Genomic DNA, 23,416 nt, shown 5'->3' with positions numbered 1-23,416 from the left:
ATGATACAAGTCGATTATTATTTTCCTTTTCAAACGTCATATATAGTTTGTACTGCATTCTAACTTGCAACTGGCAACTCTGCTATAATATCATTTTGTGCGCTTTTTTTTTTTTTTTTTTTTTAAAGATAAATCGATTGTTTGACCAGGGGAACTCTTTTGGGAATGGGGCTGTGTAGGGTAGGGTGCCCCTGTGTTCTTTCTTCTTTCTTTCTCTCTTTCCTCCTTGATCAATGCAAGAAGTAATTAACTTCAACAGGAAAATTGGGTTCGTTCTCAAATAAACTTATCTTTGGAGCGTCTGAACATGTATATCTTCTTTGTTTTATTGCCCAGATTCGTCGCCTCCTAATCATTAAAGAAGCTAGTCATTGAAAACTGCGTGATTTTGTTGTTTGATTTTTTTGGCTATTAGAATTTCGTGGACTTATGTTTCAGTTTATGTATGTTGAAATTGGAGAACGAACACGCATACCAAACAAAAATAAGTGTAACGAGTTAGCATTCTTTTTGTGTACTCGTAATGAGAATATGTGTGCACATAGTTTGCTATAAGCAGCCTGATGCATATGATCTAACTATGTACAAAGTCTTAGCCATGAGTTTGGTGTTAAAATTTTTGTCATCATTTTTACCTCAATTTTACCCTTGCATGAAGAGCACCATACAACCATCTCATACTCTATACTCCCCACTTTTACATGACTTTTGCTATAACTGTTGCTACTATATATATAGTGCATGTGCTCACCCCTTCAGATTTTATATATCCAAGACTTGCTGCCATCTCCAATCAAATGGCCAGGAAAGAAGAAAATCATCAACAACCTATTAATCGCAACTACTTATACGCGTACTTCACTTAATCATTAACTGTCTTTTTTTTACTAACCATTAACTTCTACCATTTTTATTATACAAAAGTTTTACTGTAATTTTCTTTTGAAAAATATGCACATCATAGGTGTGTTTTTTTAAACTAGGATTAATAACGAGTGCATGTATGTACGTGGCAAACTTCTATTTTGATAAGATTCCATCTTGCACGTATGGCATATATTTAGAAGAGCCCGTGTGCAGATTTTGATACCGCAAGCATGAAAATATAAACCCTACTCTCCAATCTTCCAACTTAATATGAAAATAAAAGAAACCAATTTTATGATATGACAACGATTCTTAGCCTTATAAAGTGATCAAATTGTCCCAATTATCCAATATGCTATATTTCCAGGCAGTAGTAACTTCTAAATCGACAAAGCGGCCCCAAGACTCGAGGAAGGGCAGTGATGATGTGAATTCTGGTCAAATGAATCGAGTCGAGAACGCACGAGTTCACCTGTCAAATTTTCTCACTCTAATGCTTAAGTTAGTTATGGTTCAAGGGTTTAATATGCAAGTTAGATTACGTACTTCATTTGGGAGTATTAGATAAATATTCATAACACTCGTATCTAGGAAAGAAATGATGAGATCTACCTTCTACCTGTTATCAGCTTAGAGCAGCAGTGTCAGGTGTACGTCTAATCAGCAGAGTGACTAGCATTCAAATCACTCTATCAATCATGAATCATGCAAATAGTTGAGATGTTGGTAGTCCTGAGCAAGGGAAAAAGTGAGGTAGGACGCCTTTTCAGTATCACCTCATTGATCACTTCATCTGAAGATGTCCGAGACGAGATGTCTAATTGTCGACAAGGAGTGAACGGACTAATGAAGGGCCGATATCCACAGGTGGAATGGATAAAATTGAACTAGGATCAAGAAGGCCCGCGAGGACGCTTTTGCATTCCATAGAAGAAGCATGAGGGCCCCGATACATGCAACACGTATCCTAATGAAAGTTGGAGTCGGGATCCCGGGACCATAATTTTGCGTTTGAGAAAATTAAAGAGAGGAGAGTGGAGAGGAACGTGAAGCCGTAACAGTTGGATCACAGTGTTAAAATATTAGCACGAGTATACTTAATTTTTGATATAGTGCAGTCGGAGTTTGGGTCTGACTCAGCTTATATACCTTTTGAAATATTATCGTAGCCATAAGAAAAAAAAAAAAAACCATGGAATCGGTTAATCACTTCTCTTCCTAAATCCACTTTTCAACAAGGGACATGGGAAAAAAAAAGAGAAAAACGATGATGGCGGACACGTTTTTTCCGTCGCTAGATAGTCACCATCAAAGGTAGGTTTGAATTTTTATGCGGATGTTGCCGACATGGATTCCATCAGACGGAGCCCTCAAAACTGGCTTTAATATCAGCACATGTATTTTGACTTGATTAAATGTAGGTAGGGCAGTAAATTGTAATACGTCGTCAATTCGCATGACAATTTCAGTATGATTCAAATGTATTGATGAGTGTTTACTAAATCTAATACAGTATGGTGACATCACAATTCCTAGGCTAACTAATCAAATGCTTCGAATAGACGTATGACCGACTACATTGATATGATTAATAACAACGAACGAAAGTAATCGCGTCCAAACAAATATGAAGGACTAAGGAACGGGAATTGCATTATAATTCTTGGTGTAGTTAATGTTGGAGCAGCGTAGTGCATGCGGTGTTGATGCCACGCAAATTCGGCCTTTAAGCATATTACAATACATGTAATTTTTGGGTTGGTAGTGTTTTTAGAAGTGTTTTTTAAAAACGTTACTGTTATAACATTATTGTATTTGAAAAATTTCAACGGTAAATGATTTATTTGGATTAGCTGTTTTTGAAATATATTTTTAGATTTTTTTAAAAATTAAAATTTTATTGAAATATTTTTAGAATTTATTAAAAATTTCTTACCATCACCAATTGGTATGGCCATTACTGTCTTCCTCTCTTTCCTTCTCTCTTCTCATCTTCCTTTCTTTTTTCCGACAACCCCAACCAAACAGGGAGGAGGAAAAGATGGGTTGCTGGGGAACAGGGATGGAGGGGAAAGAAGGCAAGGGGAGAAGGAAGAAGGGAAAAGAGGAGGAGGAATGAGAAAGAGGGAGAGGGAGGTAGAGAAAGGAGATAGGAGGAGGGGGAAGGGGTGGTAATGCGATAGGGGAGAGATAATGGCGGTGATAGGTGGTTGTGAGTAGTGGGTGGTAAGTAGGAGAAGGAAGAGATAGTATTTTTTTTATTTATTCATTTATTTTTTTGTATTTTTGTTATGTGTATTTAAAATTGTGTGTATTTGGAGTATTTTCAGAGTTAAGACTAGTTTTTGGAAAACTGGGCAATCCAAGCAGTTATTATAATCGCCTCAAAATAAAAATACCAGTCAATTTGCGCTTCAGGTGGAAAATAGCTAAATAAGAAAGGGTAACATTATATGAATTCACTTTTTTCTAGCTCAACATTCCATGTTGATGCAACATTTATCCAATAACTATATCACGTGATTTTTGAAAAAACAAACAAATATTTTTCATATTTCTCAAAATATCAATGTCTTTCTTATTAGAAAAAATGAGCATTATAAAATTCAAGCAATGTCTTTCCTATTAGAAGTTAGGACTACAAACGACTTGAACTTCGAATCTGTTAGGCTCGATTCAAAGTTTTGGGTTCGAACTTGAATTCCATACGAACATAAGATTTAAACTCGAATTTGGTTCGATTTAACATTCATTACATTTGAGTTCCATCAGAAACTCAAAATTTTGTTTTAGTTTTTAATTTTTAATATTATTTATCAATAATACACGTACAATATCTATAAAATAAAATAATAAATGTATAATTACTTATATAATATTTATAAATATATTAAATATAAAATATAAAAATTATTTGAGCCTAATGGAGTCGAATATGTATGAATTTGAATTCGATTCGACATTTTTATTAAATTCTAATACCAATTCAAATTCGAGTTCTAGCTTGTTCAAAGTCAAACTTGAATCCAATTTTTAAGGAATCGAATCCAAAATGTTTGTCAAGGCTTGATTCTTTGATAGCTTTATTTCCTATAACATTTAGAATTGGATAACATCATAAGATAATGCGGGAAACTAGTATCGCAACACCAAAATATACGATAGGATGCTATTTTTTTTTTTTAAATATGAAATTTACTGTTAGTCACCATTTAAAACTTAGAAGGAATGTCTCCACTTTTTCAAGAAATCTTACAGGCAATGCAAGCAGTATTTGTTAAAGAAGCAACAGTTCCTTTTTTTTTTTTTTTTCAGAGAAACGGCAAGGCGGTTTAGATAATGTAGACGTACTTAAAAATGAAATATAAGAAGAAGCACCAATTTCATACTTCATAGTCAAGGAAACTTTTATGAGCTCTTCTTAAGTTGCTCTTCAACTTTCAAGGTTTCGTCAGGACCGAAGCATACATGCACTTATTAATTTCTAGTGCCTTTTTCTTTTATATGAACGGATCACATTCACTCCTCTTTTTTAATCTTTTTTCCCCTTTTGTTCTGTAATGTGGGTGGTTTTAATTATGAGGTAAGGTGGTTTAGTTATCTGAGTGGCTGCCCATATGATAAAGCATCTTTACTTTGGCACTTGATTGTTTCCAAGGGCAAATGCAATAATCAATTCAGAGTGTTTGGATTGTTACTTTTTAAAATAATATTTTCGTAGTCTGTTATTATCATGTTTTCCTTTTTTTTTTTTTTTTGTTAAAATTTTAACTATCTTTTTAATAAAATTAAAATTTTTATCGAATTATCTTCAATCCAGAGAACCATTGTACTTGTACTGTCGTTTCTAATTTTCGTTAAGCAATGGGAACCAATTTATTTTTAGTGCTCCTGCATTTTTTGTTTTTACACATTTACTGTTGGAATTACACTAATCAGCAACGCTGCATGTACTCAGTTCGGCAAGATGGATCCGGATTGGCAAATGAATTTGTCTTTTCATGCCATTATGATGAGTAAAAATACAAAGCTGTGCCTAGCGCATTTTGGTCATGTCTTCCTGCCAACCCGGGTTTCAACCTCTTCTGGAACATCTGTCTGCCGTACAAGCATTGCTTAGTGCGTCTTACCCCTCCACGTGATTGGCGGACTATTGCACGAGCCGAAATTTACCCAATATGCACTTTTATATAGCAGCCAGTTATTGCACGAGATGGAATTTACTCAATGTGCACTTTCGAGTAGCAGATACGGATTCTCTTAGCAATAAAAAAAATATATTTATATATAAAGCGATGAGCTATCGAATCACTTGGTTCGTTGACTGGGCTCTGAGTTAAATTACTACTTATTTGTTCATAGCCAATTCAAAGGAAGATTAAAGGACTTTGTAATACGAAGATTGAATTCAGTAATCCAATTTAGCAGCCTGTGTAACAATTGCATAAATCATACCTGCCTGTATTAAAGGAGACAACTTATACATTGTATTCTAGTAGGTCTATGTACCAAAATTCAGAGTTGCTTCCAAAAAAAAAGTACCATGATTTTTATAGATGACACGCCACGTTCCTTCGCGCTTTATATATATATATGGAAATTGAAATAATCAATTTTAGTTCCTAACGTATAGATAGATGTTCATTTCTAGTCTTTCAGTCAAATTTTTGCCAGAATAAATTACGGACACATTAGTGACCAATTTTGACGGACAAATTTAAAATTTTACTTATTACATTAGTTCAAATATAAAGGGCCAATGGCTAAATCTTTCCCCTCTTTTACCCATCCATCATCCCCTCTCTCTTTCTTCCTCTCCCTTTTTTCATCTCCGCCACTTTCCCTATTTTTTCTTCCCTTTCTTCTCCCTCTTCCCCCCATCATCATTCCCCACTATCCTCTCACTTTTTTAACTCTCTTCCCTTCCACCATTACCAACAACTTTTTACCATCCATCGTCATCATCACCATACTCTCCTAAGACTCTTATCACTACCACCACTTCCTTCTTTTCTCCTCCCGTTCCTCTTCCCCCTCTTATGCCTCTTCCTTCTATTCTCTCTCCTCTTTCTTGTCCCTTTCCTCCCCTCTTCTTCTTTTTCTTCCTAAGTATTATTCAAATTTTTATTTGATAATTGAATTTTGATCGAATAGCCATTATTTCGGTAAAATATCCAGAATTTTAGATTGATTTTTTAATCTAAATTAGTTAAGTATATTAAATATGAAATCAACAATATCAAAGTTATTAATATGTTAATTAATACATTTTTAAGGTCACATATTTGTTTATAAGTATAAATTATAACTTATATCATTATTGACTAGTACATTAATATACAATACGATATATTAGCAAGTATGATATTTATAAAATATTTAATTAAAATATGAAATTTTGGTCAATAATCAGGAATTTGAGAATCAAATTTTAATATTCATTCCCAATTTGTTTTACCAAAATTTAAGATTGGACATAATCCTTTTTCCTAAATTTCATTTTACCAATATCCGATTTTTTATCTAAATTAGATTGATCATTTATTCAATTTTTTTTCCAAAGTGTGAGCACTCCTACTTACACATGCCTCTCGATCCCCTTCCTCTAGGACTAGATTCGGTCGCAACTTGGCTAGGTAGAGGAAAGGAATGGAAATGAGGAAGATAAGGGAAAGGGAGATGGAAAGAATGAATGAAAATGACGAAAGAATAGGAAGATAGAGAGGGTGAGGAAGAAAAGGATGGTGGTGGAAGAAAAAAAATGAGTCATATGGATTTAAGTTTGCGAAATTATGGTTTATAAGGAGAATCAGTAGGAGAAATGGTGCAATAAATGAGAAATTAGGTCAATATTCAGCGAGTAGCCAAAATTACCTTTCAACTACGTGATAGGTGACAAGAAATAAAAAAATGAGTGCTTTCTACATGTTAGAAATTAAAATTAATTATTTTATTATTATTTTTTTCAGTATAGGGGTATCCCAGTCATTGTCGGACTAATCCTCTGGACTATACAGAACCTCTCGCCTAAGGATGTATAGCAATTTTGCACAGTAAAATTTGAACCGGTGACCTACAAGATATTACCGCATGTAATCATCAGCTAAGCTTCCTGCGGGGCGATTATTTTAATTTTGAGAGACTAAAATTTGGCATGTACAATACGTAGGAGACGGTTGGCGCGATTTTTCCAATTTGGAAATCTGCAATCGGCTCTAGATGATAAGTGAAAGGTATGGCTCAACCACACGGTCAGCGGTGGATTGTTTTGCGGATAATGGTGAAATAAATATAGAGAGAGAGAGAGTATAAACTATCCTTATCATACTAATACATGGCAAGAGTCAAATCAAAATATCTTCCTAACTACCTCTAATCTATTTTTTTTTTATTAGAATGCACAAACAAAATATTCAATATGAGCATAATGATGTATTAATATTAATTTTCTATATCCTAATAATATGTGTACGCTCTCAAACTTGGACATATATTTTATGTACAAAATTTAGATTTTAAATTCAAGTTAAAATTAATTATCATGCATCCAAACCCAATGTTTTATACTTTAGAAAATCAATCATATTTCTTATTACAACGGCAGTATCGATACGAGCAGGTGACAATTCATTAACATTTCGACCTAACTCTTAGTCACAGAAGTAACTAAGGTTATATTTGGTAAGAGTTTAACCTAGAGTCTAAGTTTCAATTTTAATTTTTTTTACTGCTAAAACCAATACCCCATTGTTTTTTTTTTCTTTTCCAAAAAAATTTGAAAACTCTTAAATTATGTGTTTTATCATGTACTATTTTATAGCACTAGATTTTTCTTTGAATTAAAACTTGGCGTTGAAATTTTGGAACTGCTTTTAGGTTTTGAAAATTTGAAGACTTTATTATGTTTCTTGGCAATAAAATCTCTTTAATAACAAGACAAGATTAAATAGGTTAGGGTGTGTTTCAGACGGATTTATTTGACAAGGATTATTGTCGTCCAAAATGCTTAATAGGTTAAACAGACTGGTTTGTATTAATCTGTTAACAAGACACGAAAGTTTAGCAAGTCTGGTTTGAGTTAAAATCTTTTGACGCGGACATAAAAATGACACAATAATCTAACTCGGCGTCACCCGACTCGTTGCCACGCTAAGCCGGTGTAGTTGCTCGGACGACATGCGCTACTACTGCATGGATCATATTTAGTCGGGGAGTCAAACATATGGAGAGAGTGGAAGGCGAGGGTTTTTAGTGCCGGCCCTCCGCCTATAAAACTGGTCTTCTTCTTAGTAGCACAGCGGTGCAACCAGAGTAGCGGTAGTCGTAACGCCGCAATCCACGTGTCCTAAAACCATTGGGAGCACGCCGACGTCAGCACCTCGTTCCATTTCGTTCTAGTCCCTCCCTATTTTCTATGCCATCCCCCAGTATTGACTAACTGACTATTGAGTATAGCATACGACTGGTAAGGAAAGGGCTGGAAAATTATTACTTCCCGCTCCTCTCAGCCCAACAACACCCGAATCCATCGGGGCCGCCGGTGGGGTGGTGGATTTCTTCTCGTAACTCTCTCTCTCTCTCTCTGTCGGTTTTGTTAAAATTAAAAATTTTAAAAAGTTTTCCGGGGGGGTTTGGTGCAAACTAACTTGTGGGTGGGTTGGGTCTTTATTCTAGGGCTTGAGATTGTCAAGAGATTTTTTTTTTTTTTTTTTTTTTTTGAGTCTCTACGCAGAAGCAGCAGCAGGAGGAGGAGGAGCTACTCTTTTATGTAAACAAAAACTACTATTGAGGATATAAATACTTTCCTATATTGGGACATATCGGCAACTGCTAAGTTTCTTTCTTTTCTCTCACCGTCTCTGTCTTCCTCAAAAAAACATACACTCCCCTCACTTTCTTTGTTGCTTCGGTTTAGGGGTTTGCCTCTCTCTCTCTCTCTCTCTCTCTCTGAGTGTGAAAAGAAAATTTGTGCTTACTTAATTACCACGTTTACCGGGGCTTCAAGTGCACGTTTAATTTTCTCAACCAATCAGTTTTTTTTTTTCCTTAAATATATCAAAACAACGGGTCATCCTATCTTCCCAGCGAAATCTGTTGATGCTCTGATCTTCCGGTCATAAAGATTGAGCCTGCTGATCGATTTCTGGTTTTGGACTCTTGTTTCAATTTCTATAAGATTTATTTGGAAACTCAATTTTCGTTTTCGTTCCCTCCTGCTAGTTGAATGGTAGTCTGTTGAAGAGTGTAAAATCTGTCTCATACTAGTCATATACTGACTGCTAGTTAAAATATATATTAAAAAAAAAACTACTATCTTCTGCTGAAGCAATATAACAGTTCTTCTGTTTGTACTAGACGATGTATTGCTCAAACCGCATAAAGGGTGCAATTCTATTGTATGCGTCGGTCCCTTCTTTTGTTTGTCCTTGATCAGGGCTTGATAAACCACTGACCCAAAAAAAAAATTTTTTTTTTAATTACTGCTAGACACAATTGGTTAGATGATGATTGCGGATACGTGTCCTCGAGGACTGGCTGCAACAGAATTTAGTTACAGGATACATTGGGGTGATTTTTAATTTCAGTTTGGGGAGAAATGGTTGTTTGGTAGGAGGGGGGAAAACAGTGGTGATTGTAATAATTTGGGATAAGGGAGGCTGGTCTGAGCGTTTTTGGATGTGAGGCTCTTTTAGTATGAAGCACTCGGGGATTAGCTGAGTGATTGTTTTGCAACCATGAGTTGCAGTGACAAGTATAACAGAGGAGAACAGAGGGACTGTGAAACACCAGTTGTCGGTTGTGAATCAGATGAGGGTGCCTCCAGGAATGGATCAACAACAACCGCAACCTCCCCACATTTTTGTATTGATCAAAAAGTTCTCGTTGACCCTAAACAGCTCTTTATCGGATCAAAGATTGGTGAGGGAGCTCATGGAAAAGTTTACCAAGGGAGGTATGCCTAATCTACTCAAACTTGCAGCTTCTTGATGAATTTAGTTATTTTTTGCTTCTCATTCACTATTGAGAAAGTTCGTTTATGTCTAACTCATTGGAAAGAATTTGGATATCCTGCCATTCGATGCTTGTCTTGCTGTATGCCTCTCTTTCTTTATCTGTGAGCTCATCATGTTGCATTTTGTGCACTATCTATGATATTAAGGTGGGAGCAATTTTCTTCTGCTCATCAGGGTGCAATTACTTCATGATTTTTAGTGTTTGGAGAATTCAGTAGCATTCTCGCGACCAAATGTTTGAACTCTTATAGGAGGATACTGCTTTATTGGTTCCTAGTTAGGTTTATGTCATAGTCAAGGGGAACTAATAGTCAAGGAAAACTCAGACATGCATTTCAGTAAAACTGGTTGTGCCCTTCCAGAAAAGTGGTTACCGTTTCAAATCCTGGGAGCTTGCCAATCAGATTAAGGAATTTGCTTTTTGATGTGTGCATTTGTCTTGGTTGTTTTGAAAATCTGCTACATTCACGCAGGTATGGAGATCGAATTGTTGCCATAAAGGTCCTCAATCATGGCAACAATTCTGAAGAAAGGACTGCACTTGAAGGTCGTTTTGCCCGAGAAGTGACAATGATGTCAAGAGTTAAGCATGAAAATCTTGTGAAGGTGAGTACTTTGGTTATTGCATTTTAATTTTGAAGGCTTAAGAGCCACCAAGCTGGTTCCATCGAATTGAGTTTTTTAGCCAGTCTTTGTGCTGTTAGTTGGTTTTCTTAACGAGTGTTGCTCTTATGTAGTATCTGTAATTGTTGAGATTTCAGTCTATTATGTAACTTGTAAGCACAGATTCATGTCAATTTCCACTTCTATGAATTCGTAACTAGTTACCGTTTAACATTTATTTGCCTTTGCAGTTTATTGGAGCGTGTAAAGATCCCTTGATGGTGTTAGTTACAGAGCTATTACCAGGCATGTCACTTCGGAAGTATTTGGTCAGCATCCGTCCAAAGCAGTTGGATCTTCATGTGGCACTAAATTATGCCGTTGACATTGCTCGAGCTATGGATTGTTTACATGCTAATGGGATTATCCATAGAGATCTTAAACCTGGTATCTCATGGCTTGCTGATCTGTACAAGACTTTTGTTTCTATTGTAACCACTTGTTGTCATGTGAATAAATTTTATAAATAATACCTCTTCTTGTTCCTTTAAGTGCACCCGCATATTGGGGGCAAATTCTTTGTCTAATGGTGTCTCTACTTGATATCTAAATCACTCTTAAGACATTGAACATGATTTTCCTAAATGGGGGCAAATGCTTTGTCTAATGGTGTCTCTACTTGATAGCTAAATAACTCTTTAAGACAGTGAACATGATTTCTTTCATTTCCCCTTTCACGTCCGTTGTTTAGGTATTTATGTTGAGGGCTTGCTATCTAAATGAAGAGTGCCAATCTAGGACTTGCATAATGTGGTTCTTGAATTGAGTCCGGTTTAAGCTGGTACTTTGCTTTTATGTGATGAGATCAGACTGTTTGCGGACCCTTTTTTCTGGTTTGCACTGGCAATCTTTTGGTGTAGCTTTTATTTCTGCTTTTACCAATGATGAATATATCAGGGAAATTATATATGCAGATAACTTGTTGCTTACGGCCAATCAGCAGTCTGTGAAGCTAGCAGATTTTGGCCTTGCAAGGGAAGAATCTGTAACCGAAATGATGACTGCAGAAACAGGGACATATCGTTGGATGGCCCCCGAGGTTTGTTCAACTTTTTTTCGCTTTAGTTTGCCCTTTATCTGAGGACAAGTTTTCTGGAGCTGACTTCCAAATTGATCCAATGAAGAAGATTATTTCATTCTTTTAGTTATTTCACATCTCTCTCAACTATTGGTATGACAATGAGGAGCCCTAACAGGTCTTTTTTCTCTGTTGACCACTTTTATCATGATCTTCAACGGCCTTATTGTGGGCCTTCTGCTAGCTTTGCAAATAAATGATTTTATTCTCTCTTTCATTTCTTCCTCTTTTATTTATTTATTTATTTTTTTTTAATTTTTGGGTGCTGTCCTTTGTTACTGATCGGTATGAGAGGTGCATGTATATGCTTGCAACATGTTTGACTTTTTGCATTCCATTATCAAGTGCTTTTCTTCAACCATCAAAACTTCTTGTTGCAGTTGTACAGCACTGTTACCCTGCGTCAGGGAGAGAAGAAGCATTACAATAATAAGGTAGATGTTTACAGTTTTGGGATTGTTTTTTGGGAACTACTGACGAACCGTATGCCGTTTGAAGGAATGTCAAATTTGCAGGCTGCTTATGCTGCTGCTTTTAAGGTGCATTAACTATCGATGGTCTTTGTGTTCAATTCTTACTGTTTCTTATTTTTCTGGATTAACTTTCCTACGGATAATGAAGTACTACTTTTTCCTGAATTCATTTTCTAAAATGCTTGTCAAGGAAACTTGTCGTATTTCAATCAATCTATACAATTTTCTTGTCAAAGCCACTTTTGTATACTTTGTTGGTATGCTGTAGTTGATTCTTTGGTTGAGTCAGCATTCAATGCTCTTGTGAGTGGGTCATACCTGGGTAATGCATCTTACTAGTAACTGCTCCAGGTATGCTTGCCAATTAATGAGTTCATTGGTTTGTTGAAAGTTTCACCACCTTTTGCCATGCGCTGTGTTCATTTTACAACTGACTTTCTGGTTATAGCAGTTCTATGAGCAAGCATTTGCTTTTAAGACATTGGAGCTTTTTACTTGATACATGTGGTATGATCATTTCTGATGTGTATATGTGGACCATGTTTGTCTTGCTACGTTGTTAAATGGCCAATCTTCTGCAACCTAATTAGCTTGAAAGTTTACTGGAATTTGTGAGTCTTGTTGGTGTGATTCAGCTGATTCAAATGGTCTCCCCTCCACATGGCATGATGCTGCAACTTATGCAAGCTAAGCCACCACAAATTTTGTTTTCATGACAAAACATGTCAGTCTCTTGTATGGTTCAGAAAATTACGTGATCGTGGTGTGCAAACCTATTGCGATACCATGTAAGTTGCAGTTTTGGTTCGACTCAGTGCCACCCTTGGAACATTTTATGTATTTTAAAGCATCCAATCAGTTTTAGGTTGTTTGCGTGTGTTCGCTGTTTTCTCTTCTTGGTGAAAGAAATCACCGTGTTACGTTAGTGTCTGATATTCATCATGTATTGCATTGAACATGCAGCAAGAGAGGCCTTCCATTCCAGAAGACATTTCCCCTGATCTCGCTTTCATTATGCAGTCATGCTGGGTTGAGGATCCCAATCTGCGACCTAGCTTCAGCCAAATCATCAGGATGCTGAACGAATTTCTCTTTGCACTGCCGCCACCAGAACCATCTTTGCAGGAAGCCCGGTCCAATGAAGCAACAGTTACAAGTAATGGCAGTATTACAGAACTTTCTGCGCGAGCTAGAGGGAAATTTGCCTTTCTGCGTCAGCTCTTTGCTGCAAAGAAGGCAAGAAACTCACAGTAACCGAGTGATTGCCTAGATGCTTTTTGACCTGTTTCGACAATGGAAAAGAAAGCAAGCCTTGCAGGTTTTTGAAGCAGAAGTAGAATCGTTATGCAGTCTTGATTCATTAGAAGGACAAGCTTGACAAGTATCTAATACAATCTGTAATTATCTGCAAACTTGTTGAGGAAAAATATATATAGATGAATGACTATTTCTAAGCTCAGGCCACTTGATTCCACTTGAAGCGGTGCTGTTGTTTGAAAATGCTTGCTGGCCAAATTAGCACTGATGCACGGCGGTTATGTGGCTGGTTGATGGGGAAATGTTCCGGTTTTCTTTGAGAGGGGGGGGGGGGTGTTGGGGGGTTATCTGATCTTGCTAGTGCTACTACACGGTATAAAAGGGGCCTCATTGTATAAACTCCTAAGCTTATCCTCCCTGTTCGATAAAATTGGCGGAAGAAAAGTCAAAAACCAAAAATGTTGAAGTCGGAGTTGAGTCCTCTGCTGATTGTTAAGGGCCTGAATTCAGGCCCAGCGGAGGGGAAAGCAGAACAAACATCGGAGGGCCCAGGCCCAAGCAAGCTTACAACATCGGATAAGAAAGCTTTTGAATCTCATCTTCATGGTAGTTTAAAAAATGCCCGTCTTCCTCTTTTTGTCTTTTAAAATTTTAAGGTCAATCGTTTAGGCACTTATTCCATTTGTTGTTCATGAGCACCGTAAGAATATTTTAGAATTTTAAGGTCGCAGTAGGAAATGTAAGAGAGAATATTTATGTAAAGTAGGGAAAATGACAGGTTGCAATTTGGTCGGGGGAATAGGTTGTGGGGGAAAATAGAAGGAATGGGGAAAGAGGGGAAACAGGTGTCTTGTGTGGTTGATGAAGAAAAAAAAGTACTGATGTGTGAGTATTTTGGTGTGTCTTATTAGGAATGGTGTTTGAATTATATAATATATTAGTATAATTAATATTTATATATTATATATTTATATATAATATTTGTATAATTAAATTTAATTATATATATAATTTTTAATTTAATTAGTTACAAAGTTATAATAATGATATTATTAGTTATATGTATTATATAATGTATATTAGTATATGTAATATAATTGATATTATCAATTATCCTAATAATTATACATGTTTACTAATAGAAATTATTAATTAGTTTATACTAATACATTTAACTAGTAAAAATTTCTTATATCCCATTTCGAAAATACCAACGAACCAAACATCAACTATAGTAATTATGCAAAATCAATCAATAATTATTGCAATTGAATTAAATTTAATTTGTTTCAATATTATAAATATTAGATTTTAGGTTTGACTCAAATCTCTTTTATCGGTTATTAATAAAGATGTCTAAGATTATATTGTTTCTATTTTATTTTTTTACGGATCAAATTATTCTATGCACAATTTTATGAGATATTGACCTATAATAGATAAATAAAATTCAACTTGAAATTATCTGTATAAGTAATCATACATAAAATTTTCTTATGATCCCATAGTACCTTCTTTTTTTTTTTTTTTTATGGATGGGAATTAAAAATTAACTCGGTACTGAAAATAATTAACACATTAGACTAAACTGTTTTTAATACCTTTTTTATGTTGCAAAAATAATACTTCTTAAAAAATTGTAGGATTTTAATTTTTATGTTGCAAAAATAATTTTTTGCCATCGTTATGCTTTAAAAGTTAAAACGCACGGGTCAAAATACCAGTATTTTGGTACTTGAGAATATGTAAAGACACACGTACATAGTGGTAGATAACAACCTAAAAGTAACTGAGAGGTGTGAGTCAAAGCCCAGCCCAGAGGTGTCAGTCAGATAGGTGCACATATGAAGAAGACGACCAACGACAAGAAGAAGAAGAAGAACAAGGATCGTTGATCAGGGAGAATTTTGTTGGTTTGCCTGGGGTGTGTCTCTGCATTTCACCCCAAAGTTAGCCAGCCGGTAGGGGTCGATACGGACACTCGGAGAAAGTTCTATGACCAGAGGATCATACAGTATTGATGATTGGAAGATGATGCTTTAGACCTTTTTTCCGGCCTCAAAAATCTTTCTTGGTAATAACTCCTCTTAGTCCAATACTATTTAGAACCCAAAAAATATGTGTATGTATAAAAAGAAAGCTTTCTGCTTGTAGTACGCAAGGGCAAGGCTGGTTGATTTTGTCTGATCCACTAAGTTTATATGTAAACTTTCCCTTAAATTCTTGATTGCACTCCATTACTTTCTCTGGGTTCCTTACACTTGCGCTCTTGTCTTCAATCAAATAAATAATAATAATAGCAAAATAAATAAATCTTTCAGGTGGTGATTCAACTGCAAATTATTAGATGCAATTTGGGCTTTGGACTGGACACTCTTTTTCAACTTTTTTGGTGGGTAGGTCGTGGGGTTGACCTGGTACGGATTGGATTGTGTTGGAGCTCTCTACTGCTCTGTGAGAGACGACTCTAGCCTCTAGTGGGCGGAGCGGTGCGGAGCTCTTTCTTGGGTGATGAAATTGAAATGGAGGAAAATGCAGCAGCTTTACATACTGCTATCAGTGCCGTGCATGCCTTGGGCAGGGGCTTTGATGTCAACTTTGATACCAGATTGCTTTACTGCAAGGGAGTTTCAGGCGCCACTGTAGTAGAGATCGACGAGGGCAATACCAGGGATCTCTGTTTGTATGATAACTTAGTTGTCCCCAGTGTTTCCAGGGATATCAAGACCTTTTCTGAGCCTGCTGCCCGTCATGCCTCTGGTGTTTGCACTTATGATGAGGTAACTACTACTACCACCACCACCCCTACTGCTCATCAATCATCATGCTTCTCTATTTTCCAATTCTTACTCCCCTTCGCTGCTCCTATCGAGGAGAGTTCTACAGTAGTTGTCTTAGTTTTGTATTTCAGGTAACCGTCTGACCCCCATATCTCGAATGTCGCCTTCTGCTCTTACTTTTCATTTGACTCCACAATAATTATTGAATAACCTTCACTATTGCTTATACGCTTACTTCTCTATTAGAACAGAGCTCAATGGTGAGACTACCAGATTCTGCGTGGATAATCCTCTTTTCTTTTCTTTCACTCAAACCTGTTCTGCAGCATCAATCTATGATTAAATGGCTTTGCTATGATCCAATTGGTTGCACGTGTTTTGCTTTTCAAGTGTATATGCTTCATTAGATTTCTGTCTTCAAGTCATCAAGAGAAAATGAAAAAAGGGAAAATGCTCTTCTTTTGATTAATATGATTGTTCAGAACTTGTTCTAGGATATCTATGCCTCTATTTGCCTCAGTTTAATTTGACTTATGTGTTCCCTTGTAATCTGATGAAAGCCGCCTTATCCTATGTTTTCTCCACTTGGAGAATCTCTATGTTAGATGTCAATGATATGGTCCTGCATTAAGCAATTGTCTGTGAGACTTTGAAGCATCACTAGGTTTCAAACATTTATTTCATTGCTTTGGAAATCAGAAGCATCTTAATGATGTCTCAGCATGTAGGCACCAAGTTTGTTTCATAGAACAACCTTTTTCAATTTTAATTGCCATAGGTTGCTAGTTGTCGCAATCCTCTTGTCTATCATATCTGCAAACTTTAATGGAAGAAATCATGAAGACAATGACAGTAATAGAAATCAGTGAATGTATTCTGAGTTGTTTTCAAACTACATTATTAGTTTTTCTGCCAGTCTACACCATCTGCTTTGGCATTTCCTTCCTTTACAGGGGACTGAATGTGGATCTACTATGTACATGAGTTAAATATGTAATTTTGTATGTGCTTATCTTCATGGATCTGGGGGTCGATGGCACTTATGGTGGCTCTAATCTTCTAATGCATGTAAAGTGTAAGTGATTGCAGATGGTGGAGTATTTTAATAGAAGGGCAAATTTATTTGGACATTCTCCTCTTGGAAGCTTCAATGCCGCATTTAGCTATACTGGGTCTAAGCACATAGATGCTGCTACTACAAAGACCCTTTCCATAGATGGATTCTTCATTCCTCTTGCAAAGCTTGAACTCCGGAAATCTTCCATGGTATTGCAACAAAATGCTAGAAGAGCAATACCAACATTATGGGATCCACCAGCCTTGGCTAGGTAGGAAATATTGTGCTGTTTATAATTGATGGAATTTCTTTTTTCTTTTTCCTGGGTTTGTAATGTTGACTTACATTTTTCCATCTATGTATCTGCCAGCTTCATTGAAAACTTTGGGACCCATGTTATTACATCTATAACTATTGGAGGGAAAGATGTTATATATGTGAAACAACATGACTCGTCATCTTTGTCGACCATGGAAATAAAAAGTTACGTCCAAGACATTGGAAATCAAAGGTTCTCGAGTGCAGAAAGTCTAACGAGTTCAGGTTTATTGAAATACAAGGATAAGGCTAGTTCCAGTATATATCTTTCTTTGTAGTAATTTTTCAACTTTTCCAATTTTTCGATCTTATTTTTAGGCTTTATGTTTTTGTTTTCGAAGCCTGGTTTCCGATTTCTTAAAAGATTGAAAAGTATATTCCATCTTATTACCTTCCCGCACAATTCTGCAGGGACATGATCCTTCTTTATTCAACAGCCAAGGGATATATCCACAACCAAGTATTACACCTATTCTTGCAGGCAATGGAAAAGAGGTATGCAGCATATCTCATGAAACAGTGGTTGCAATGGTGAAGCAATTGCTGCTTCCCTTCTTTTTGGAATTATGTATTTTGACACTTCCACTATGTTGCATCTGCCAATTGCCTGAAATGAAGAAATTAGCTACATTATCAAAGTCCAAGTCTTCTACAATCACTTTTTAATTGCTAATAGTAATTTGTAGCAAGGAAAGCCTTGACAATCCAATCTTCTCGTATTGCATCTAGATTGTCACATGCTTGCTAATTCAGCATAATCATGAGCAGTCTTAGGAAGTTTAACACCTTCATGCTATCTGTATCTGTATGGTCAATGATGTTGTTGGGGATGAACTGGTAGACCTTCAAGGCGGTGAGTATATTTGATGAAAAGAGGTGATAATTATGCATATTGAGGTCTGTAGCTATTATATGACTAAATCAACTTTAGTTCGTCTAAGTGTAATTAATGATGCATGGACAAATTTCTGAAAGATGGCAAAATAAGAATTCATTGTTGGGGGGGGGGGGGAGGCAGAGAGAGAGAATTTTCTTTTGTTGAATCCACATTATTTCCTTATTTTGATTGCAAATTACATATTGTGTGGCCTCTAAAATGATTAACAATGGTTAACATCAAAATTTTCAAATATATTTGATGCAGGATGTTACAGTCATCTTCAGACGAAGGGGAGGGGATGATCTTGAACAAAGTCATACTCAATGGGCAAGAACAGTTCAATCCTCTCCAGATGTTATTGAGATGCAGTTTTATCCAATTTCACTCCTTCTTGATGGGGTTAGAGGAAAGGAGCATTTAACACGAGCTATAGATCTCTACCTGGACTGTAAGGCATTTTACCTTTTAAAAGTTTTTGCTCCTCATGTGCTGGAACAGCTGTCAGAAACTGTTGCTAGCAAGTGATTTCTTGTTATAGCTAATGATACCAGTTTTGGCTATTGTATGCAGACAAACCTCAGATTGAAGAGCTGAGATATTTTCTAGAGTTTCAGGTCCCTCGAACATGGGCCCCTCTGCAGGACAGGCTTCCAGGTCAATCAAGAAAGGAACCTGTTTGCCCATCTCTGCAGTTTAGCATGATGGGGCAAAAGCTTTATGTCAGCCCGGTGCAAGTACGTGAGCATGTCCAATGTAAAACTTAAAACTATTATGGAGTGACTTGGTGTGAGAAAAAGTTCAGCTAGCTTCTAGTTCTGATGCCGACTAATTTGCAAAGTTTTACCTCTCTATATCAATTTAAATAAGATGTTTTGAAAGTTTCAAAATCTGTTCGAAAAGCAGCCAGGACAGATATTACTGCTTATGCTTATGCCACAACTGGTCATCTTATCATAGTGGTTTTCACAATATTCAATAAGACTCTGTAATCTTTTCCAGGTGACTTAACTTTTCCTCCCCCTTACATCTAGAGAAGGAACTTAATAATGGAACAGAACATCTATTAAACGCTACAAATTGCAATCTGCATTATAATAGTTATGGTTTGTTGACTACTGCTAGTGCCTTTTTGATGTACCCTTAGATCCCCAGTGATGTATCTTAGATAAACGTAATGCAGGTATCAGTGGGACGGAAGCCTGTGACAGGCATGCGGCTTCATCTGGAAGGATCCAAGCAGAATCGCCTGTGTATTAACCTTCAACATCTGGCATCTCTTCCTAAGATCCTCCAGCCATACTGGGAGTCACACGTGGCAATTGGCGCTCCAAAGTGGCAGGGTCCTGAAGAACAAGATAGTAGATGGTTTGAGCCTGTGAAGTGGAAGAACTTTTCGCATGTGAGCACTGCACCAGTAGAGAGCCCTGAAACGTTCATAGGTGATTTCTCAGGCGTGTATGTAGTCACTGGAGCACAGCTTGGGGTGTGGGATTTTGGTTCACGGAATGTGCTGCATATGAAGCTTTTATATTCACGGCTTCCGGGATGCACCGTACGAAGATCATTATGGGATCATGCCCCAAATGAAAAATTGAGGAAGCAGGTTGCGACAGGAAGTAACAGCAGGGATTTGACTTCAGGTTCAGGGGAGACGTTAGCTGGCAACAAGTTGGCAAAATTTGTGGACACAACAGAGATGTGCAAGGGACCAGAAGATCCTCCAGGTCATTGGCTGGTTACAGGAGGAAAGCTTGGGGTAGAGAAAGGGAGAGTTGTGTTGAGGCTAAAATATTCTTTGCTGAATTATTGAGCCACCCTTCTTCAGAGGTCAACTTTACGCGGCAATTTTCATTAGATGGTTTTGCGTTGTGTACACGGTTCGGGGTCATCTTGCAAGGGAACTTGCTTCGTGACATGATGCAACAGAGAGATTTTTCCTCCTGGGGTTGTCCTGTGTTGTGTAAGTTGATTTCGCAATTTTGCACCAGCTTCCTATCTTGTGAGTCATCCCCATGCGAGCTCTGTAGCTAGTATTAATTGTAATTTGTCCAGTTAAGTAAGTCTACCTTACTTGGTCACCCTCAAAAGGTAGACTCGTGGGGACGTGGGAGTTCACGGCCTCTCCAGACGGGAGGTCTCCCAAATCTGGACGGTTTTGTTAATTCTGTACTACTACTCGTTAGTGATACAACCTGGAAAAAGTTATGTTGTTTCTGTTTGAACAGTTTGGAAGGTTTTACGAGGTAGAGGAAGCAGAAGGTTCGTTCAAATGCTTGTAACGCAGAAAACCAGAGCGTGTGTATCGTCATTCAAATTCAAATGTGTGTGTACCAGAGGCAAACGTGCACGTACCACCAAATTGTGTATCATTACTAGTCAATTCGTCGAAACTGCTTTCATTTCAGCAGAAACTTGATCTTTTTGTTGAGCCCGGATGTCTAATAAACCTATCAAAACAACAAACCAGAGAGAAAAACCTCGTAGTTCACTGGCCTTTGGCTCAGAGGCAAGGTTCCTCTTTGGTGGGGTGGGAGGCAACGTTCGAACCTTGCCTCCCACCAAAAATGTCGAACATTGCCTCCCACCAAAAATGTCACATTTCAGTGGTTTGTCTCCAAAAAAATTCAGGTAGGTGTGCTGTGCACCCGTCTGGTCCGGTGGTGGTTCAGTTCCCTCCGACTTATTCTTTGGCCTCTTTAGGCCCACCCCCTTCCCCTTAGTATAGGATAGATTAGGTTTATCGTTTTCGAAAAAAAAAATTCTCGTAGGAGTGACAGTGAGGTAGCGACTCCTCAAAATATCCCTGGTTACTAATTGTTTTTCTTTGGACCAGCTAAGGTTAACGGGCAACAAGGAATTGGGAGGCCAGCAAGAAGTGCGAACTGGGCCGCGTTAAGTCGGGCCTATAAACAAATACTTGGTATATTTGAGTTTCTTTTGCAGAGGTACACGAACTTAAACGAGACCGACGGGTCGTCGTCCATTCCCTCTGCGATAAAGATAAAAGGTTATGATTGTTGTTATTATTATTAGGAGCCGTTATCAGAGTGGGGCAGACTAGGATGAAGAACATGAAGCAGAAGCAGCGAGCATGGAAAGTGGAAATAGAAGCCAAGAAGGCCGATGACTTGGCTTTCGGGCTCAAGGCAACCAAGGCCTTGCCGCCACCGGCGAATGCTGCTGCTCGCAAGTTGTTCCGATTTTCACTGCGCCTGAAGCTTTCCTCAGTCGTCATCCGTGTCAAATCTAAACACAAACCTTCAGTCTGGCCCAACCCCCTCAAATTCTTCAAATCTAAATTTGTGCCAAAGTTTAGCGACAAATTTCGCAGAAGAACCATTCCTGCTGCTGCTAAGACAACTCTCAACATCCCTCCTCCACCAAGATGGAAGGCGATGACTATCATCAAGGTATTTGCTACTACTTTTTTTTTTTTCCTTTTTTTTTTAGCTTCAGTTCAATTGGCCAGCCTTGACTTGATTAGTTAATTATCGCGGTCACTCAGAAAAAAATATATATATACAGAACCGAACAAATTATCGTTCTTCTGTTGGATTAAAAAAAAACCAAAGAAAAAAAAAAGTTATAGAATGCTCTCTCTGATTCATTAAATACAACTAAAAAAATGTAGGGATGGGATTGTTGTGGTGGTGGTAGCTCTTCCGCATCGCTTCAAAATCTTTACCTCTTGCGGCAATCGATTTCCCAGAAAGATCAAAATGGGATAGTACTACAACTAGCAGTTAATGTTTCGGGGTGGACAGGGCCTATCAGATACGTTGCTTCTTCAGTTTTCAAGAATGATGCGGGTTTTGGCAGAAAACTGAGCATCATACTAGTGTTGTTGCTGCTGCTGGTTACGGTGTTTATTAGTCCCTCCCTCCGTTGTGCATCCTCTCTCTCTGTTGGTGGTGCGTTCGGGATCCTTCAAAGCCTAGGCATTAGAATAAAGTCTTTCCAGCTGAACGAGCGTTCATTTGCGGTTGAGAATTCAGATGGGTTTGATTTTCTTATAAATTATTTTGACAAGATAAAAGGAGTGTGACAAGTTTAATAGCATGTTTTGGCTCCGTTTGGGTGGAGTGGTTCGTTTTATGCTTCTGTAATAGCTGCCGTGCTGTGTAAAAGGAAATTTAACTTTTTCTACTGCTTGAAGGATTATTTGAGGAGGTTCCTCTGTTTTGGTTCCATTGCTTAGGAGTTGAGATTATTTAATTGGGATAATTTCAGAAACCTCCCCTGAGGTTTCTGACACTTTCACTGACATCCCCTGAGGTTCTCAAAATTTCACTTACCTCCCTTGCTTTTGATTTTGTGGTAACAATCCAGTCCAAATCAGATTAAAATATTATTTTCATGTGTGAGAAGGTATTTTTATGGGATAATTTCAGAAACCTCCCCTGAGGTTTCTGACACTTTCACTGACATCCCCTGAGGTTCTCAAAATTTCACTTACCTCCCTTGATAAAAAATTGGGCCCCTTTTCTGACGTCATCAGGGCCAAAATTACAGATATATCCCAAGTAGTTGGGGTTATTTACTACCGTTTAGTTACATAATGGCATCTGATATGATTAATTAAGCTTAACAACAATAATAGAAACTTGATTTATATAATATTTTTAAAACCCTAATACATCTAAATTTGATTTTATTTTTCAAATTTATAAGATTTTTATTTAAAAAAATGGGATACGGAAAAGATATCCGGTTGGTTCGATTTGCATAGGTGCATATGAGAATATCCGAATACTCCTGAAACCCGCAAGCGGGATTATGTGTTTTTTCTATTTCAAGGTTAGCTCGCATGCGGGTTAATGTTATATTTGAGCGCGAGAAGAAAAAATTGGTAATTAGGCTCTTTGGGCATTATAAGTAAATATTTAAATTAATGGCAGTTTTATTACACCAATATTATTGTATTATCATTATTATGATTATTGTATTATTTCTTATGCAAATATAACATTTAATTATCCAAGCAGTTTGATTTTATTTTTACAATTTATAAAATTTTTATCACTTATAT

At 37.1% G+C, this 23,416-nt stretch overlaps 2 protein-coding genes across 9 annotated transcripts; both read left to right on the top strand.

Moving 5' to 3' along the window:
- Positions 1–8,017: 8,017 nt before the first annotated feature.
- On the top strand, positions 8,018–13,554 carry LOC113691370 (serine/threonine-protein kinase STY13). Of its 6 annotated transcripts, none has more exons than XR_011815599.1 (7): positions 8,018–9,820; positions 10,355–10,487; positions 10,736–10,931; positions 11,459–11,583; positions 12,003–12,161; positions 12,731–12,883; positions 13,059–13,161. XR_011815599.1 is itself a non-coding variant. In XM_027209482.2 (7 exons), the coding sequence occupies exons 2-7, from the start codon at positions 9,603–9,605 to the stop codon at positions 13,347–13,349; spliced, it is 1,122 nt and encodes a 373-aa protein (XP_027065283.2). In that variant the 5' UTR covers positions 8,033–8,429; positions 9,355–9,602; the 3' UTR covers positions 13,350–13,554. The 6 variants fall into 6 exon arrangements, 5 of the variants coding, with proteins under 5 accessions (XP_027065286.2, XP_027065285.2, XP_027065284.2 ...); XM_027209482.2 differs by lacking the exon at positions 12,731–12,883 and having other exon boundaries at positions 8,033–8,429; positions 9,355–9,820; positions 13,059–13,554; XM_027209485.2 differs by lacking the exon at positions 12,731–12,883 and having other exon boundaries at positions 8,023–9,820; positions 12,003–12,056; positions 13,116–13,554.
- Positions 13,555–15,112: 1,558 nt separating this feature from the next.
- On the top strand, positions 15,113–22,577 carry LOC113691368 (MACPF domain-containing protein CAD1). Of its 3 annotated transcripts, none has more exons than XM_072051801.1 (10): positions 15,113–15,426; positions 15,674–16,132; positions 17,222–17,460; positions 17,560–17,755; positions 17,919–18,002; positions 18,652–18,835; positions 18,958–19,121; positions 19,568–21,015; positions 21,226–21,797; positions 22,019–22,577. In XM_072051801.1, the coding sequence occupies exons 2-8, from the start codon at positions 15,875–15,877 to the stop codon at positions 20,195–20,197; spliced, it is 1,755 nt and encodes a 584-aa protein (XP_071907902.1). In that variant the 5' UTR covers positions 15,113–15,426; positions 15,674–15,874; the 3' UTR covers positions 20,198–21,015; positions 21,226–21,797; positions 22,019–22,577. The 3 variants fall into 3 exon arrangements, with proteins under 3 accessions (XP_071907902.1, XP_027065277.1, XP_071907903.1); XM_027209476.2 differs by having other exon boundaries at positions 21,221–21,797; XM_072051802.1 differs by lacking the exon at positions 15,113–15,426 and having other exon boundaries at positions 16,006–16,132; positions 17,207–17,460; positions 21,221–21,797.
- The last annotated feature ends 839 nt before the right edge of the window (positions 22,578–23,416 follow it).

This window comes from Coffea arabica, chromosome 6c (genome assembly GCF_036785885.1).
Source record: "Coffea arabica cultivar ET-39 chromosome 6c, Coffea Arabica ET-39 HiFi, whole genome shotgun sequence".
Classification (NCBI taxonomy): domain Eukaryota; kingdom Viridiplantae; phylum Streptophyta; class Magnoliopsida; order Gentianales; family Rubiaceae; genus Coffea; species Coffea arabica.
Note: the sequence above shows the minus strand (reverse complement) of the source record. Positions and strands in the feature narration are given on the sequence as shown.

Excerpts from the sequence above, each read along its gene's own strand:
- LOC113691370 (XM_027209482.2), top strand. The coding sequence starts at position 9,603 with ATGAGTTGCAGTGACAAGTATAACAGAGGAGAACAGAGGGACTGTGAA. Across the intron at positions 9,821-10,354 it reads GGAAAAGTTTACCAAGGGAG|GTATGGAGATCGAATTGTTG; the intron begins GTATGCCTAATC and ends ACATTCACGCAG. Across the intron at positions 11,584-12,002 it reads ATCGTTGGATGGCCCCCGAG|TTGTACAGCACTGTTACCCT; the intron begins GTTTGTTCAACT and ends TTCTTGTTGCAG.
- LOC113691368 (XM_072051801.1), top strand. The coding sequence starts at position 15,875 with ATGGAGGAAAATGCAGCAGCTTTACATACTGCTATCAGTGCCGTGCAT. Across the intron at positions 17,461-17,559 it reads GATCCACCAGCCTTGGCTAG|CTTCATTGAAAACTTTGGGA; the intron begins GTAGGAAATATT and ends TGTATCTGCCAG. Across the intron at positions 17,756-17,918 it reads TATTGAAATACAAGGATAAG|GGACATGATCCTTCTTTATT; the intron begins GCTAGTTCCAGT and ends ACAATTCTGCAG.